General features: G+C 38.1%; 1 protein-coding gene across 10 annotated transcripts in view; it reads left to right on the top strand.

The window, feature by feature from the left end:
* The window catches only part of LOC106876882 (glutathione S-transferase kappa 1), a 69707-nt gene that overhangs the window by 23170 nt on the left and 29659 nt on the right, over positions 1–16878 (top strand). For 3 of the 10 annotated variants that reach the window (XR_016242216.1, XR_016242220.1, XR_016242219.1), the window contains 2 exons: positions 3764–3987; positions 12882–12975. The exons of 1 other annotated variant lie outside the window; for it this stretch is intronic. Coding sequence is in view for 4 of the 9 variants with exons in the window: in XM_014925624.3 (XP_014781110.2) it covers positions 12882–12975; positions 13970–14031 (156 nt within the window). In the remaining 5 variants the exon portion in view is untranslated. Of the gene's footprint in view, positions 1–286; positions 578–3763; positions 3988–12881; positions 12976–13969; positions 14173–16878 lie in introns of those variants that run through there. 6 more of the 10 variants (XM_014925625.3, XM_089353747.1, XR_016242217.1 and 3 more) reach the window with 5 other exon arrangements.

The raw sequence follows: 16878 nt of genomic DNA on the forward strand, positions 1-16878 counted from the left end.
CCAGCACAGTTTTCTCTCCTTCACACATTTGATACCTCTTATGCCCAATTTTTCTCTCAGCACATTTGTGCTTTATTGCACATGCATATCCATTAGAGCATGCTAGTTTCACTTCTGTTCAGTCTTCACATGCCCTCTACTTCCACAACCCAAGTTTCACAAACATGTAAAATTGCTATTTGTAAACAGGTATCATACAATCTGCCTTTCATTCCAAGAGAGATGCCTTTTGTTACCAACAGAGGTAAAAGTTCTCTGAACTTTCTCCTGCCAATTCTTATTCTAGCAACAATACTTTGTAGTAACGCCGTGTGCATGCGTAGTCTCACGCATGCGTGGAATTCAACATCCAAGCATTTCCCGCTTCATTCTGTCTCTTTCTCGACTGGCCAGCGATTGAGCAAGGACGTGTCTAGCTGTCTCTCTCCATCTTTCGAACTCACGCTAGACAGCTCACATCAACATACCAACGTCTCAACAACCATGTTCTCACACACAGAAGGCGTCTCAACAACCAAGAGTAAAGCTGTACATTTTCCACCTTAAATAAATATTGTTGAGTTGATAGTTTGGAGTTCTGCGTTCCGTTCATTCTAATTTAATATAGGAAATTGGGTGTACACCTAATGGTGTATAACCAATTTCCTACAACTTTCAGAGCAACTTCCTCCACTGCTAATTATATCACCTAGACAATAGAAGTTATCTACTACTTCTAGAGAGCCTCCTTGGCATTGCAGAATATCTATTTCCCATGTGTTCTTAATATCTCCTGCACATCTGCCACAAACAAATTCTTTTTGTTAACCTTCCTGTGATTTCACTGTACCTCTTATGTGTCTATAGTCTGCACTGAGTACACCATATGAAATTTCTACCAACACCTTGTCTGCAAATGGAGCAGGATCATTTTCCCAAAGGGATTAGTGTCCTGTCTGTTTTCTTGCTAACTAGAACTTTGGTCTTTGCTAAGATAACTTTAAGACCCTTTGGTTCTGGGTTTAGTTCTCACTTGGAATCTTAATTCTAATTCACCTACAGTTTCAGCTATAAGGACAAGGTCATCAGCATAGAGGAGTTCCTATGAGCAACCAGTCTTAAGTTCCTCTCTTGTGGCTTGGAGGACTGTGATAAATAAGAGGAGATTGATAACTGAACTCTGATGAACTCCTACCTGCACGCTAGATTCATTATTGTACTCATTGTTAACTCTCACTTTGGTGACAGCATCCCTGTACATGTCTTGAACAGCTCTCACTAGCCATTCATCTACTCCTAGCTTTCACATCAACCTCTACATGAGGGCTTGAGGCACTCTGTCAAAGTCTTTCTCCAGGCCAGTAGTTTACTCTTTGCTAAATATTTCTCCTGCAGTTGCCAAACTATAAAGAGAGCATCAGTAGTGTTTCTCCCTGGTATGATACCAAATTGCACCTCATCTAGGTTAACTCTCTTTCTAATTAACTAAGTTATGATTCTTTTAGTGACTTTCATAACCTGGTCCAATAATATGATACCATTGTAATTAATTCTTTCTAAGGCATCTCCTTTACCCTTGTAACTGTTGACTGTGATGCTGCTACACCAATCATTGGGTATGATACCTTCCTGTACAACCTGATTAACTAGACAAGTGACTAGGCTGTTTTAAGATAGTTACTGATCTCTTTCCTCTGCTGCAGCTGCTTCAGTGTCACAATACATGCTTCATATGAGATCAGTACAGATTTGAGACCACAGCCACCATCCTTACCTGGGATGTATAACCTGTCTACAGCTCCATTAATATTGAAGTTTCCTGTAACACTGAGCAGTGTGTGAGTTCAAACATCTATCTCGTCGAGTTCTTGTAGTGACCAGTTCAGAAGGCCAAATGTAAGCATGAGGACAGGCACTGTAAAGGTTTTGTGGGCAATACATTTGCTGTAAGGCTGTGAGTTTTATTAAATTTAGAGTGGTAGGTGTGGGTTCTGTGATTTTTAGAAAATTGTATAATGGATTCTATACCGAAATGTGTTTGAGAACTGCTTGTGTAAGTAATAGGTATTATCAATTACTTTTAATATGCTTTTGGGCAATACTGAAACTTCATTTCTTGTGTGTTCTTCCTGTTAGCTATTCCTATGCATAAAAATTACGATTTATGCATTGTTGTCTCTCAAATATTTAAAATCTACAATTAAGAGCCCTATCTACTCGCTGACGGTACCTACCCACCCCTACCCATTTTCCTTTATTCAAAAATTCTTATCGCTCCTTAAAATTATGGCTTTTAAGTGTTGATTTCTCAGCCCAAGAATTACAGCGTGATGTGCTGCTTGACTGGTCCCCACCTCTCTCTCTCTTTATATATATATATATATATATATATATATATATATATATATGATGATAATGATGATGATCTTTTCTCCCGCCATGCCTCTGTCTACCCCTCCATCCTCTCTAAATCAGTCCCTCTCTCTCTCTCTCTCTCTTGTAGTTTTTCCTTAAGGTCTTCAGGTTCTGGCTATATATAAATGAGAAATCTATTCTAAATTATCTCAATCTCTTCTCCGCTGACATACTACGACGAAGTCTCCAAGATGCAGATAAGATAGAGATTTTTATTTATTTACGGCCTCAAACATCTCATACCTTCGCGATTTAGTCTGCCCTCTATTATTTATCTTGTTTCTCTCCATGAAATTCAATTGAATTCAGTTTTTGTCTTAAATTCATACTTATTCATTTTCTAAGCTTCCTAAATTCATGCTACGTATATATTCTATTCACCAAGATTTCATTGCTCTTTTAAAAATTAAGATTTATGCATTGTTGTCTCTCAAATATTTAAAATCTACAATTAAGAGCCCTATCTACTCGCTGACGGTACCTACCCACCCCTACCCATTTTCCTTTATTCAAAAATTCTTATCGCTCCTTAAAATTATGGCTTTTAAGTGTTGATTTCTCAGCCCAAGAATTACAGCGTGATGTGCTGCTTGACTGGTCCCCCCTCTCTCTCTCTCTTTATATATATATATATATATATATATATATATATATATATATATATGATGATGATCTTTTCTCCCGCCATGCCTCTGTCTACCCCTCCATCCTCTCTCTCTCTCTCTCTCTCTCTCTCTCTCTCTCTCTCTCTCTCTCTTTCTCTCTCTCTCTCTCTCTCTCTCTCTCTCTTAGTTTTTCCTTAAGGTCTTCAGGTTCTGGCTATATATAAATGAGAAATCCATTCTAAATTATCTCAATCTCTTCTCCGCTGACATACTACGACGAAGTCTCCAAGATGCAGATAAGATAGAGATTTTTATTTATTTACGGCCTCAAACATCTCATACCTTCGCGCTTTAGTCTGCCCTCTATTATTTATCTTGTTTCTCTCCATGAAATTCAATTGAATTCAGTGTTTGTCTTAAATTCATACTTATTCATTTTCTAAGCTTCCTAAATTCATGCTACGTATATATTCTATTCACCTAGATTTCATTGCTCTTTTAAAAATTACGATTTATGCATTGTTGTCTCTCAAATATTTAAAATCTACGATTAAGAGCCCTATCTCCTCGCTGATGGTACACCCGCCCTCCCACCCCTCCACCGGAAGTGCATTCCTCTGTCATCCTGTCATCCTCGGCTGTCTCCCGGAACCCATCTAGTGGCCTTGGCCATCCTCTCCCCTACCTTTGGGTAGCGCATTAAGTTTGAGTAATGTTTGCAGGTTGTAGGTACTGTTTTGCTTATGAATTCTTCCAATTGCAAGTTTTCTTTTCAGGTACACGACACTGCTTTTCCCCTTCCCAGGCTACAGGCCCACACCCTCAACACCCATACTGTTAGGATTGGCACTCTCAACGTCGGCACGCTGAAAGGTAGATCTGGTGAAATTGTTGAGATGCTTGAACGGAGACGCGTAGATATGTGCTGCATCCAGGAAGTAAGATGGAGAGGAGGTTCTGCGAGGTTCCACACAGGCAAAGAACACAGGTACAAGATTTTCTGGGCAGGGAACACTGACGGGGTCGGGGGCGTAGGAATACTTCTAGCGGAGAAATGGGTGGATAAGGTAATCGAGGTCGTTAGAGTAAGTGACAGAGTACTTAAGATCAGACTAGTGCTTCATCATAGATTAGCTACTGTCATCTCAGCCTATGCACCTCAACCGAGGCTACCAGATGGTCTGAAAGACCAATCCTATGACACCCTCTTGCAAACTACCTCGTCGACGAGTGACAGGGACCTTCTCTTTGTGGCTGGAGACTTCAACGGTCATGTCGGACGTCGTGCTGGAGGCTTCCATGGCATACATGGAGGCTATGGCTTCAGTTCCCGCAACGAGGAGGGAACCAGACTGCTGGAGTTCTGTGATGCAACCGATCTTATGGTCTGCAATACCAACTTCAGGAAACCTGCCAGTCACCTAGTCACCTACCGCTCCGGCAGACACTCTAGCCAAATCGACTACATCCTCGCCAGAAATAGGGAAAGAGGGTGGCTTATAAATGCCAAAACCTACCCTGGCGAAGAATGTACCCCACAACATAGATTAGTAGTTAGCGACTTTGGGATCAAGGCAAAATGGGTGCCCAGAATTAGACAGGCTTGGAGGAGAAGGGTGTGGAAGCTTAAAGACCCTGCAAACGGACAGAGACTTAGAGACAAGTTACTTGAAGCATTTAACGAAATAGAAGGGGATATAGCATCATACAATGTGGAAAACAATTGGAGATTTCTGCGGGACAACCTGTTGAAAGCCACCGACCAGATTTGTGGGTGGTGTAAGGTCCCCTCCTGACCCAGAGTAACGTGGTGATTTCCTTGTTTATCAAAAATACAGTGAAACATGGGCTGTAACTGCTGAGGACATACGTAAGCTCGCAAGGAATGAAGCCAGTATGCTCCGTTGGATGTGTAATGTCAATGTGAATACCCGTCAGAGTGTAAGTATCTTGAGAGAAAAGCTGAACATTAGAAGCATCAGTAGTGCTTTTACCTGGCACGAACCCAAACTGCATCTCATCTAAATTGATTCGCTCCCTAATTAGTTGGGCTATGACCCTCTCTGTAACTTTCATAACCTGATCTAACAGCTTGATGCCTCTGTAATTATTTGTATCTAAAGCGTCACCTTTACCTTTGTAGCAGTAGGAAGGCAGTGTTGCTGCCAGGATTTGAAAAATAGAGCACATTTCCCCACTTTATTTTGTGATTTAGGGTGTATTTTTGATAAACAAGGGGGAGTTCATGGCAGTGTGCAGTAAACAAATTAAACACACTACCCAACAGTGACTAAAATGCGAACTGATCAAGTTTGTGTATAAATTTTCTTTTTATATGTTTGTTTTCTTTTACACAATACTGAGGTGGTGAGGCAAGACCTTCGTACATTGGGCCTCACCGAGGCGATGACTACTGACCGAGACCTTTGGAAATGTGCTGTGCGTGAGAAGACCCGGCAAGCCAAGTAAGACCATTGCCAGTGCCCCTGGACTGGCTCTTGTGCGGGTGGCACATAAGATGCACCATTTTGAGCGTGGCCGTTGCCAGTACCGCCTGACTGGCTCCCGTAGGATTTTCGAGCGAGATCGTTGCCAGTGCCCCTGGACTGGCTTGTGCGGGTGGCACATAAAAGACACCATTTCGAGCGTGGCCGTTTTCGTGCGGGTGACACGTAAAAGCACCCACTACACTCTCTGAGTGGTTGGCGTTAGGAAGGGCATCCAGCTGTAGAAACTCTGCCAAATTAGACTGGAGCCTGGTGTTGCCATCCGGTTTCACCAGTCCTCAGTCAAATCGTCCAACCCATGCTAGCATGGAAAGCGGACGTTAAACGATGATGATGATGATGATGATGATGAATCATTATTTTCTTTCTTTCAGCCTGCCTAAGATTCCACAGCACTTTTTGTGTAGCTATTGTTTATATTAGATACACAGTATAGAATTCCTACAAACTTCTTTCATGCTTCTTTTTTCTGTATATTAAAAAGGACCATTCCCTAAATAGCTGTTAAGTTGTGTATCATTTATTGCCAAATAATCATTTTGTCTCTGTTAGGTTTACTTTTAGAAAGGAAGGAGAAAAAGAAAACTATTTCAGTATCAAATCACATTTCAATACTGTAATGACAGATACTAAAAACTACATGCAAAATTACTTTGCCCCTCTAAAATTAACTATTTCTATTCCTCTTACACATCGTTTCAATTGCTACTTTCTCTTATCAACGTTTACAAATGATCCAAGAAAAAAGACAAAGAAACGATGTTTCTTGGGTCAGCGTCATTATTGATGCCATCACGCAAATGGATGTAGGAATCTGATCGCAGCTTCTTGTAAGTGACAGGTATTTGCATGTATCTGTGTATTTGTATGTAAGTGTATAGGTGGCATTTCATGTGTGGAATAAAAGGTGAAAGTTGTTATAGAAAGAGGAAATGACATTGTGTTACAGGGGAAAATACTTATTTGACTCTTTTTCTTTCGTTTCTCTGTTAGGGTTTAGTTCCCGCCAATTAGAATGAGGTCATTGGAAACCATAGGTACATATATATGTGTGTATTTACGTATGATTGGCAGTGTGTCTGTTTATTTGACTCTCACTCCCCTTCGTTTCTTTGTCTTTTTTCTTGGATCATTCGTAAACGTTGATAAGAGAAAGTAGCAATTGAAACGATCTGTAAGAGGAATAGAAATAGTTAATTTTAGAGGGGCAAAGTAATTCTGTATGTAGTTTTAGTATCTGTCATCACAGTATCGAAATGTGATTGTTTCAGTTTTGATAGTTTTCTTTTTCTCCTTCCTTTCTTTTTGTATTTGTTGTTGGATTTTTCGTAAAGCTTCATAAGAGAAAGTAGGAGTTGAATGGATTTGTATTAGAAAGAGGAAATTAGATTTTATTAGGGAGAAAATGTTTACCTCCGTAGTTTTACGGATTTTATTCGCTATTAGGAAATTTTTGGAGTGAAAAAATGATGCAGTGACCTAACTTATTGTATTTAGAATATTAATTGCGATTGTTTAATCGAAGAAATTTGGAATTGTATAAATGTATTCATTTTAAACATACACACACACAGAGTAGATTTGCCTTTTATAGTATAGACTAGCAGTATAACCCGACGTTGTCCGGGTGTGACTTATTACGCCATCTACGATAAGTCTTGCTAGGTGAAAATCAACTAAAAAAGAAAGCCTTACATTGAAAAAACCCTTATGATGTAAATATGTTCATAAGTCAAAAGACGAAATTAATAGGGAAAGTCTGAAGGCTGTTTTGTGTAACATTATTAAGTGTACGTAAATTTCATCCGTCTAATTGGCTATACAAATGCTTGTGCAAAACAACTTTTTGCGCTGCCTTGATTATACATAGCAGGGTAATTCCTTTTCGCAGGAGCTAGGACGGCAATTTGTGATGAAGCAATTGCTGGCGATCTGTTGCTACACAGTTCTGCCAGAATTCTATCAGATTGGGTAGTAGATGATGATGCACCGTTTTTCATTATGTTCAAAGTAACTTCTGGAATGTGGTGAATTGCTGCAGTCTGTTGCTGTCTTTTTAAACCGGTTGCTTTCTTTCCTCAGCAAGCTGTCTTGTTTGGAGGCATAATCTATGTACATATTAAACAGAACAACAAAAGTTATAACAAAAGTTTTCACATTTCGGTGATTTTTCAGATTAACACTCGCACGATTACGTAACCGTAACCGTAAGACTAACCCTCATTGTAACCCTAAAACCGTAACCCTGACCCAAAAACCGTAACCCTAACACCCTAGTGAAAATCGTGCGGGTGTTAATCTGAATAATAATAATAATGACCTCTGCAGATCAAACTCCCAACTCACAACTAAGGGTTTTTATATAGAATAGATCCGCACCCGGTGGAAAAATTGAAAAAAAAATAGTGTAGTAGTTGAAGTGCACCATATACTGAACAAATATGAAGGAAAAAATGCGCGCTGTGAAAGGGGTGGGTGGGGAGAGGGCTCGGAAAATTCACACACCCCGAGCACTAAATCTCAACGTCCGGTCACAAGAGTGAAACAAAAATCATGTAATACTTCTAATGCAATGTATATTGAACAAATATGAAGGAAAAAATGTGCGCTGACAAAGTGGGGGGGGGGGGCTCGGAAAATTTACACAACCCGAGCACTAAATCTCAACGTCCGGTCACAGGAGTGAAACAAAAATCATGTAATACTTCTAATGCAATGTATATTGAACAAATATGAAGAGTTTTCTTTTATTCTTTTACTTGTTTTAGTCATTTGACTGCGACCATGTTGGAGCACCGCCTTCAGTCGATAAAATCGACCGCAGGACTTATTAAACCTAGTACTTATTCTATCTGTTTCTTTTTGCCAAATCACTAAGTTACGGGGGTGTAAACACACCAGCATCGGTTGTCAAGCGATGGTGGGGGAACAAACACACACACACATATATACGACGGATTTCTTTCAGTTTCTGTCTACCAAATCCACTCACAAGGCTTTGGTCGGCCTGAGGCTATAGTAGAAGACACTTGCCCAAGGTGCCTCGTAGTGGGACTGAACCCGGAACTATGTGGTTGGTAAGCTACTTACAACGCAGCCACTCCTGCGCCATTATAGAAATGTTTTTCATACAATTCTCTTTTAGGGTTAGGCACATGTGCGCAAAAGGGAACAGTTTGACCGTTGGAATCATGGTCAAATGAATGTTTTCGAAACAAAATTCCTTTTGTTTTGCGAACAAAAGGAATTTTTGCGACGAAGGCATTCATTTGGCCATGATTCCAACGGTGTGCCCAACCCTAAAAGAGAATCATTTGAACAGCGACAACCAGTAAAACGCGTGATTGCACACACGATATGACTTTGAAGAAGGCCAAATCGCTGGATGGATTTGTGTAGCGGTGCGGAAATTGTAGGGAAAGCATTTCTAAAAGGACGAAGACTTTTATGGAAAAGTCAAAGTTGTCATTGCAGAAAATTTTTCTCATCGTCTTTCTCGAACATATCCCCCCCACTTTCGCAGCGCGCATTTTTTCCTTCATATTTGTTCAATATACGGTGCACTTCAACTACTACACTATTTTTTTTCAATTTTTCCACCGGGTGCGGGTCTATATAAAAACCCAACTAAGTCTCAAGTGTATATATATATGGGCAACACACACACACACATACACACTAAATAAAAAAAATGTTAGTAAGTACAGAACTTCAGCATTATATATTAAGATGGGCAACATACACACACACTAAATAAAAAAAAATAACAGGCATTTGTATGTATGTGTGTATTAATGTGTATTCTGTGTCTATATATGGTAGTAATTAAATGCGTTTTAAGAAAGATATTTTAAAAATTCAGTTTGTAAGGAATAAATGTTTGACTGTCGATCGTATTTGGAAGAGAATGACAGATATTTGTATGTATGAGTGTGTGAGTTCAAATTCCGCCAAAGTTGACTTTGTCTTTCATCCTTTCGGGGTCTAAAAAATAAGTACCAGTTGAATACAGGGGTCAATATAATCGACTATTCTCCACCTGCCCGAAGCCGCCGTTGTGGGAAAAATTTAAAATAATAATAATAATAAATAAATAATAATAATAATGACCTCTGCCGATCAAACTCCCAGCCCACAACTAAGTCTTAAGTGTATATATATATGAGCAACACACACACTAAATAAAAAAGATGTTAGTAAGTGTTTTAAAAAAGATTGTTAAATTTTCAGATTAACACCCGTACGATTTTCACTACAGTGTTAGGGTTAGGGTTTGTTAGGATTAGGGTTTGTTAGGGTTAGGTAGGTAATGATGCGGGTGTTAATCTCAAGATTTACAAAAAGATTTTCAAAAAATACTCACAGTTTGTAGGGAATAAATATTTGTTGATCGTATTTGAGTAAGATGTCTCGCTGGTAAATGACGGTATTAGAAATGGAAAGTAAACTTATAATTCCCGCCAATTAGAATGAGGTCATTGGTAACCATAGGTAACCATATATGTGTGTATTTACGTATGATTGGCAGTGTGTCTGTTTATTTGACACTCACTCCCCTTCGTTTCTTTGTCTTTTTTCTTGGATCATTCGTAAACGTTGATAAGAGAAAGTAGCAATTGAAACGATGTGTAAGAGGAATAGAAATAGTTAATTTTAGAGGGGCAAAGTAATTTTGCATGTAGTTTTTAGTATCTGTCATTACAGTATTGAAATGTGATTTGATACTGAAATAGTTTTCTTTTTGTATTTGTTGTTGGAGTTTTCGTAAAGGTTCATGAGAGGAAGTAGGAGTTGAAAGGATTTGTATTAGAAAGAGGAAATTAGATTTTATTAGGTAGAAAATGTTTACTTGTGTAGTTTTAAGGATTTTATTCGCTATTAGGAATTTTTTGGAGTGAAAAAATGACGCAGTGACCTAACTTATTGTATTTAGAATATTAATTGCGATTGTTTAATCGAAGAAATTTGGAATTGTGTAAATGTATGAATTTTAAACATACAAACACACAGAGAAAATTTGCCTTTTATAGTATAGATACAGTACGTGCGTGTCTTAAGTCATCTGCATTGCTAAGACATTGTTACAATTGTGAGAACAATAAAACAGCTTTTTCAGGGCCACCTCACATTCTATTGTTACCCACTTCTCAGAGTGCTGCAATGCTCTAGGCAAGGCTTTCTGTCCAGTTGCAAATTGATTGGTTGGTTTTCAGCTTATAGCAATCCTCAATAATCATAATTGAGTAGAATCATCAACAGTACTTTAAAACAATTAAGCCCCGAGCAACGCCAGGCACTTCTGCTAGTATATTATATAATCCTTAAGCTTAATGCCAGTAGCCATCTCCTAGTTTATGAAAAAAATACAAAAATCTTTGTATAGAACTGTTCCAGTAATGTGGTGTTTGGATGTTGTGCACATGCTCACATGTCCGAGATAGGAAGCTTCACACAAGTGAGAGAGAGTACTGTGTGGACAACAGTGCTGGGTGAAAGGTAGAGTTTCTTTTTGACTTCGCGTGTGTTGTGCTTAAAAACGTGTTATAAAGTGTAGAATTAGATTATTATCCTGCTTCCAGCTTCAGTGTTGCTGCCAGGATTTGAAAAATAGAGCACATTTCCCCACTTTATTTTGTGATTTAGGGTGTATTTTTGATAAACAAGGGGGAGTTCATGGCAGTGTGCAGTAAACAAATTAAACACACTACCCAACAGTGACTAAAATGCGAACTGATCAAGTTTGTGTATAAATTTTCTTTTTATATGTTTGTTTTCTTTTACACAATACTAAAACAACGGCTAAAAATTTTCTGAAGTAGCACCCCCACCAATTTTATCTATGAGCCGCCATTGGTTGCAGTAGAAAATTTTAAGACAGTTCCTGTACACAAGCCACCACTAACTATGATCTTGGTAACTATAATAAACAGGATATTGCTCAAACCAATGTTTGCTGAACATCTGTTTGCAGTTAAATTTCTTACCAGCTACTTGCTAACTTTTCACTTTATTGACAGTTCCACTGTACATAGCCTGGACAAATGTTACAAGTGATTTCTCTACTCTCAGTTTTCCTAGTAATCACTAGTATACCAAGCATAATATACTTAACAAAAAAGCCTACGTAAAGGCTTTCTCAGAGTCAAGATATACAAAGTACAATGGTTTTGTTATTGGCTTAGAATTTTTCTTGTAGTTGCCTCACTAAGAAGAGGACATTGGTGGTTCTATGCCCTGACACAAACCAAACTTCACTTCATCTAAGCTGGTTCTCTCTGATTAGCTTTGCTATAAATTTCAACCACTTTCAAGGCCTGATTCATCAGTTAAATAACTCTGGAGTTACTTATTTCTAAGGCTTCTCCATTGTTTTTGGAGTAATTCACAATACTACTACTTTGCCAGCATAACACTACCTGATTATTATTATATGAGTAACTAACTCATATCTTACTTTGTTGAATAATTTCAACATCCTGGCAGCTATATTTGATGGTCCTGCCACTTCTATCTTCATTTCCTTAATAATCCTTTCATCTGTATAGCAGTTAACCCCTATGTTGGATCCACTTGGAGTAACCCCTTTTTTTCACACTAATTTTCACTAGCAGGACTCGTGAATATTTCACAGAATTAATGGTAAACTTATTGGGTTATTTTTGGAAATTTTATCCAGAAATCCTGGAAGCATAGCCTGATTTGTCATCATCATCGTTTAACGTCTGCTTTCCATGCTAGCATGGGTTGGACAATTTGACTGAGGACTGGTGAAACCAGATGGCTACACCAGGCTCCAATCTGATTTGGCGTCTGTATTAAAAGTTAGTTGCTCATTTGCTAATCATTGAAAAGTGAAGGAAACTGGAATACAATGATTACTTAATGCACTTTATATATACATTTTGTATGCTTTATGCACAATTTCATAGATTCTCCCTCTTTCTCTCTCACTCTTCACCTTACCCTCTTTTTCTCTCCTTTTTTTTTCGCTCTTCGCCTTTCCCTTTAACTAATCACATGAAAGTGTTACAGACAGGCTAAGTAACAGACAAGAAAAAACTTAGTTTGTAATTTGTCTCCTACTTACAAAGATTTTCGTTTTTGCTAGGTTAACTCTAAGGCCCTTCAATTCTAGACACTGCTTCCACACCTGAAACTTTTCTAGTTCTGGTAGTGATTCAGATATAAGAACAATACTTTTTTCTGGGTTGTTTAAATTTATATTGACACATTGACTAAGATAAGTAATTGATTATATTTTTACGGTAATTGATTATATTTTTACAAATAATATTTTTACAGCATCTAAAATTCTGAGTAAAACATGGCTAAATTCTTCATTTTACTAATTGTTTACCTCAACCATTTTTAATAGGCATTTGGTCTCCCAGCCATAGTTGCTCATGTCAACAATGAGGAGCAGATGATTTTTGGTTGTGACAGATTTCCTATACTTGCACTAATTCTTAGTAAGTATTTTCTTTTTTGATATTTTTATTATAGTTTTAGGCTGGTCTGATGTCATTTTACTAGTGAAAATAATCTTCATTTGATACTTACTGAATTTGGTCCTTTCTTTTTTACATCTACCAGACTCCTCGTTCTTTAGTATGTGTAATCACTTTCTACATGTAAAAGAATGTCAGCTCAAAAATTGCTGTATCCTGGAGCCATCTGAAAGGACTATTTTATATTTCTTTTATCATTTACTTATTTCTGTTATTAGACTGCAACCAGGCTGGAGCACTGCCTGAAAGGTAGTACTTTTTTTTAAAAGTTTGATATTTATTCCATTAGGCATTTTTTGCCAGACCACTAAGTTATGGGGATGTAAATGAAGCAACACCGATTGTCAAGCAGTGGGGGGAGAGGACAAACACAAATACACACACACACACACACACACACACACACACACGCACACACTCACACACACACACATATTGTCAGTAAATCATAAATCCGAAAGAGAAGCACACTAAGCTGTAGAGCAGTAGAGTAATTAGATAAAGGTAATTATGGCTGGTCTATGGGATTACCCAGGGTTTCACATCAATAAAGCGCCTAATGGCTGGTGACCTATCACCTCTCTTCAGACCCTAATGGCTGGTGACCTATAACTTCTCTTCAAAGTGGAGGGAGAAAAGACTTCATTGCTAGTTGTTGAACACATGGACAAAGGAGGGGTGTTAAGCGCAAGAGATTGTCTCCTTTAGAACACTATCCGTAATGGACCCTATTAGCTAGTGGGTCTCAAGATTTTAGTAGGAACCTCCTGAAGTGCAAGCAAGGTCTAAAGACTTTCATCCTGGAATTTAGGATGTTCCCTGAGTCAAGAGTGTTCTTTAATATCTTTGCTCATTCAGCTGTGCACAACTTACAACACTTGCTCCTGTTGATGTAGGAACCCATTTTTCCTAAGATCTTCCATGAGACTATATGCAGAATCCTTTCATCTTTCAGTCACCACACATGGCTGGCTAAGGACATGGTGTAACGTTTCTCCAGGATCCTGTGCTGCTTGAAGGTGTTCCCAGAACATCCAATGTATCTTCATATACTGCTGCCGGCAATGCTACTTCTGTTGATGTTGATGCTGCTATTTCCACTGTTGCTGTTGTTAGTGTTGGTGCTGGCATAGGGGACATCATTGGTGGCAGTGTTGGTGTTGGTGCTGCTATAGCCATTGTCATTGCTGTTGGATCTGTTATCAGTGCTATCAAGATGGTTGTTGTTGTCATTGTTACTGTTGTTATCATTAGCGATGGTACTGCTGCTATTTTTGTTTGGGTTGCTACCATTGCTATTGGTATTGCCATTCCTGCTATTGTAGTAGTAGTTGGGAAAGTTGCTGCTGCTACTAGAGTCAGATACCAACTCAGCCTTTGGTTTCACATTGGCCTCCCTCTAGGCATCTGTTGTAGTCCCTGCATGGGCATCCTGCCTCTCTTTCACTTTAAAACAAAAGTAAATAAATAAAAACTTTTACGGAAATTAATGAACAAAACCAGCTATTCATTTTGGCATTTCTAAGGGTTCATGAGCTTTTATTTACACGATATTTTTCACTTCATGTTTATTTCATTCATTCTTTGCAATGTTCTCTTTCCCCCTCACGCACACACACAGAGTCTCTCTAATATAAACAGACAACCAGCAGAAAACCACCTGGAGGGTGGTTCTTTGCTAGTATATATAATATACATATATACATAATGTATAACTATGTTATGCCCAAGGTGCCATGCACTGGAATTGAACCCACAACCATATTATAACTAGAAGGCAAACTTCTTATCGCACAACATCTGCACCTATGTATATATATTGATAGACAGATGTCTTTAGTTCAATTGTTCAAAACCATAAGGTGGGGCTAATAAAGTTTTTGCATTAATACAAATCTTCAAACTATTTTAATGGTAGTACAAATAATAATTGGTTTCTTATTGTACCATCATACAACCATCTGCAGCAGTTTGTTAACTCAGAATCTGAATTAGACACAGCTAATGATTTTGATCATGGAAACGTATGCTCTACTGATTGTACTTAATACTCCCAGTCATTGCCACTAATGTGTGTGTGTGTGTATATATATATATATATATATATATACTACATATGTGGAAAATCAGTGTGTGTTTGCTTATGGCGTTGTTAGCTAACTCCTACATCGTTTTATTGATTTTTATGAAACTTGACATGTGAGTTGAACTCATATCTGAAAACCTCATGACATACTTAGATTATTGAAAAAATCGATAATATGGCCCCTGGAAGGGACCTTTATATCTACCTCAGATAACTAATTTTTTAAATACCCAAGGGAAATAACCCATAGCATCTGTACAATTTTTTTTTTTTAAACACTCAAGGGCAATAACGCATTTCATTGTTTATGTTCAATTACTTTGAATATTGATTTTTTGTGTGTCCTGTTTCTAATTTTTGCTGGCAATATCACCTTTATACTTTATTTGACACGTGAGTAGAACTCATGTCTGGAAACCTTGTGATATACTTAGATTGTTGACAAAAGTCGATAATAGGGCTCTTCCAATGGATCCTTCTATCTACTACATATTAGTAATATTTTATTTAAACAACCCAAGGGAAATAACCTATACCACCTGCAGATTTTAGTGAAGCGATCAATATTTCATTCTCTCATCAGCCAACCTAATTCTGCATTTCACTACTCACAGTTTTGAACTGCTAAACATTATTATTGCACATCCTCAATTTGAATCTTAAACATTAAAGACTTCATTCATACATTTCTATACATACATACTTTTTTGAATGTTCATTACTCCGATAATTCTGCATTGTTACAGTTACACTTTTTCCATGACAGTAGATAATTTTTTTAATTCCACAATGCATTTGTAGTGGCTTCATGCATGCATAGCGTGGATTCGATCCTCAATTGCCGAATTTCACTAATAACTTCAACAGCACTTTTCTCACAGTAAAACAAGTCTTTCTGTGAATGACAGCAGTTATACATTTCCCAGATGCCTTCACTAATAAGAATAATGTCTTTGCCTCTCGCCAACCTCCGACAACCTCTCTCACCAACCTCTGACAATCCTTCTCGCCAACCTCCGAAAACCTCTCTCACCAATCTCCAACAATCTCTCCCTCCTCCTCCAGCTGACAGTTTTTTGTGACGGAAAATACTCCTTTTGTGGCAGTTATAACGAAATTGCTTTCTTATATCAGAGTAATAAGGCATTTCAATAGAACATCTTTACCCCCGGGAATTACCGAGTACACCAGCTAGTATATATATATATATATATGCATGTGTGTATGAACATATAGATACAGATATGTGTGTGTGTGTGTGTAGATATACAAATATATATATATATATATATATAGTTGAAATTTACAGAAAATCCTAAGACAAAGACAGGTGTATAAATAACAAACATGTGTATTAGTTTAACACTTGGAAAGGTGAGAAAGTCTTTTGTTTCGGACCAATGCTCTTCAGCAGAAAGGAACACAAGGAAATAAACAGAAGGAGAAGACAAAAACTTTTGGAACTAGCGGTCAATCATGGCGGTTGGCTGGACAAAGGTAGTTAAACAGGAGAGCTAGGAAGAAGGGGAGATAATAAAGTATTGGTGATCCCAAAATGAAGGTGTGAGTGTGTGTGTGTATGTGAGTATGTGTGTACATATGGATAGGGCTGGTGACTTGGATGTGTGCATGCGTAAGTGTGTGCATCTGTAATGTTTGGGTGTATGGATGATGGTATCAGTGCTGGGAAGTGGTCAGTGCCAGTGTGTGCTGAGTGGTGTGATGTGTGATGTGTGATGATGTTGAGTGCGGGGATGCAAGGTTGCTGTGTGGAGATG

This window comes from Octopus bimaculoides, chromosome 6 (assembly GCF_046866305.1).
Source record: "Octopus bimaculoides isolate indiv1 chromosome 6, ASM4686630v1, whole genome shotgun sequence".
Lineage (NCBI taxonomy): Eukaryota > Metazoa > Mollusca > Cephalopoda > Octopoda > Octopodidae > Octopus > Octopus bimaculoides.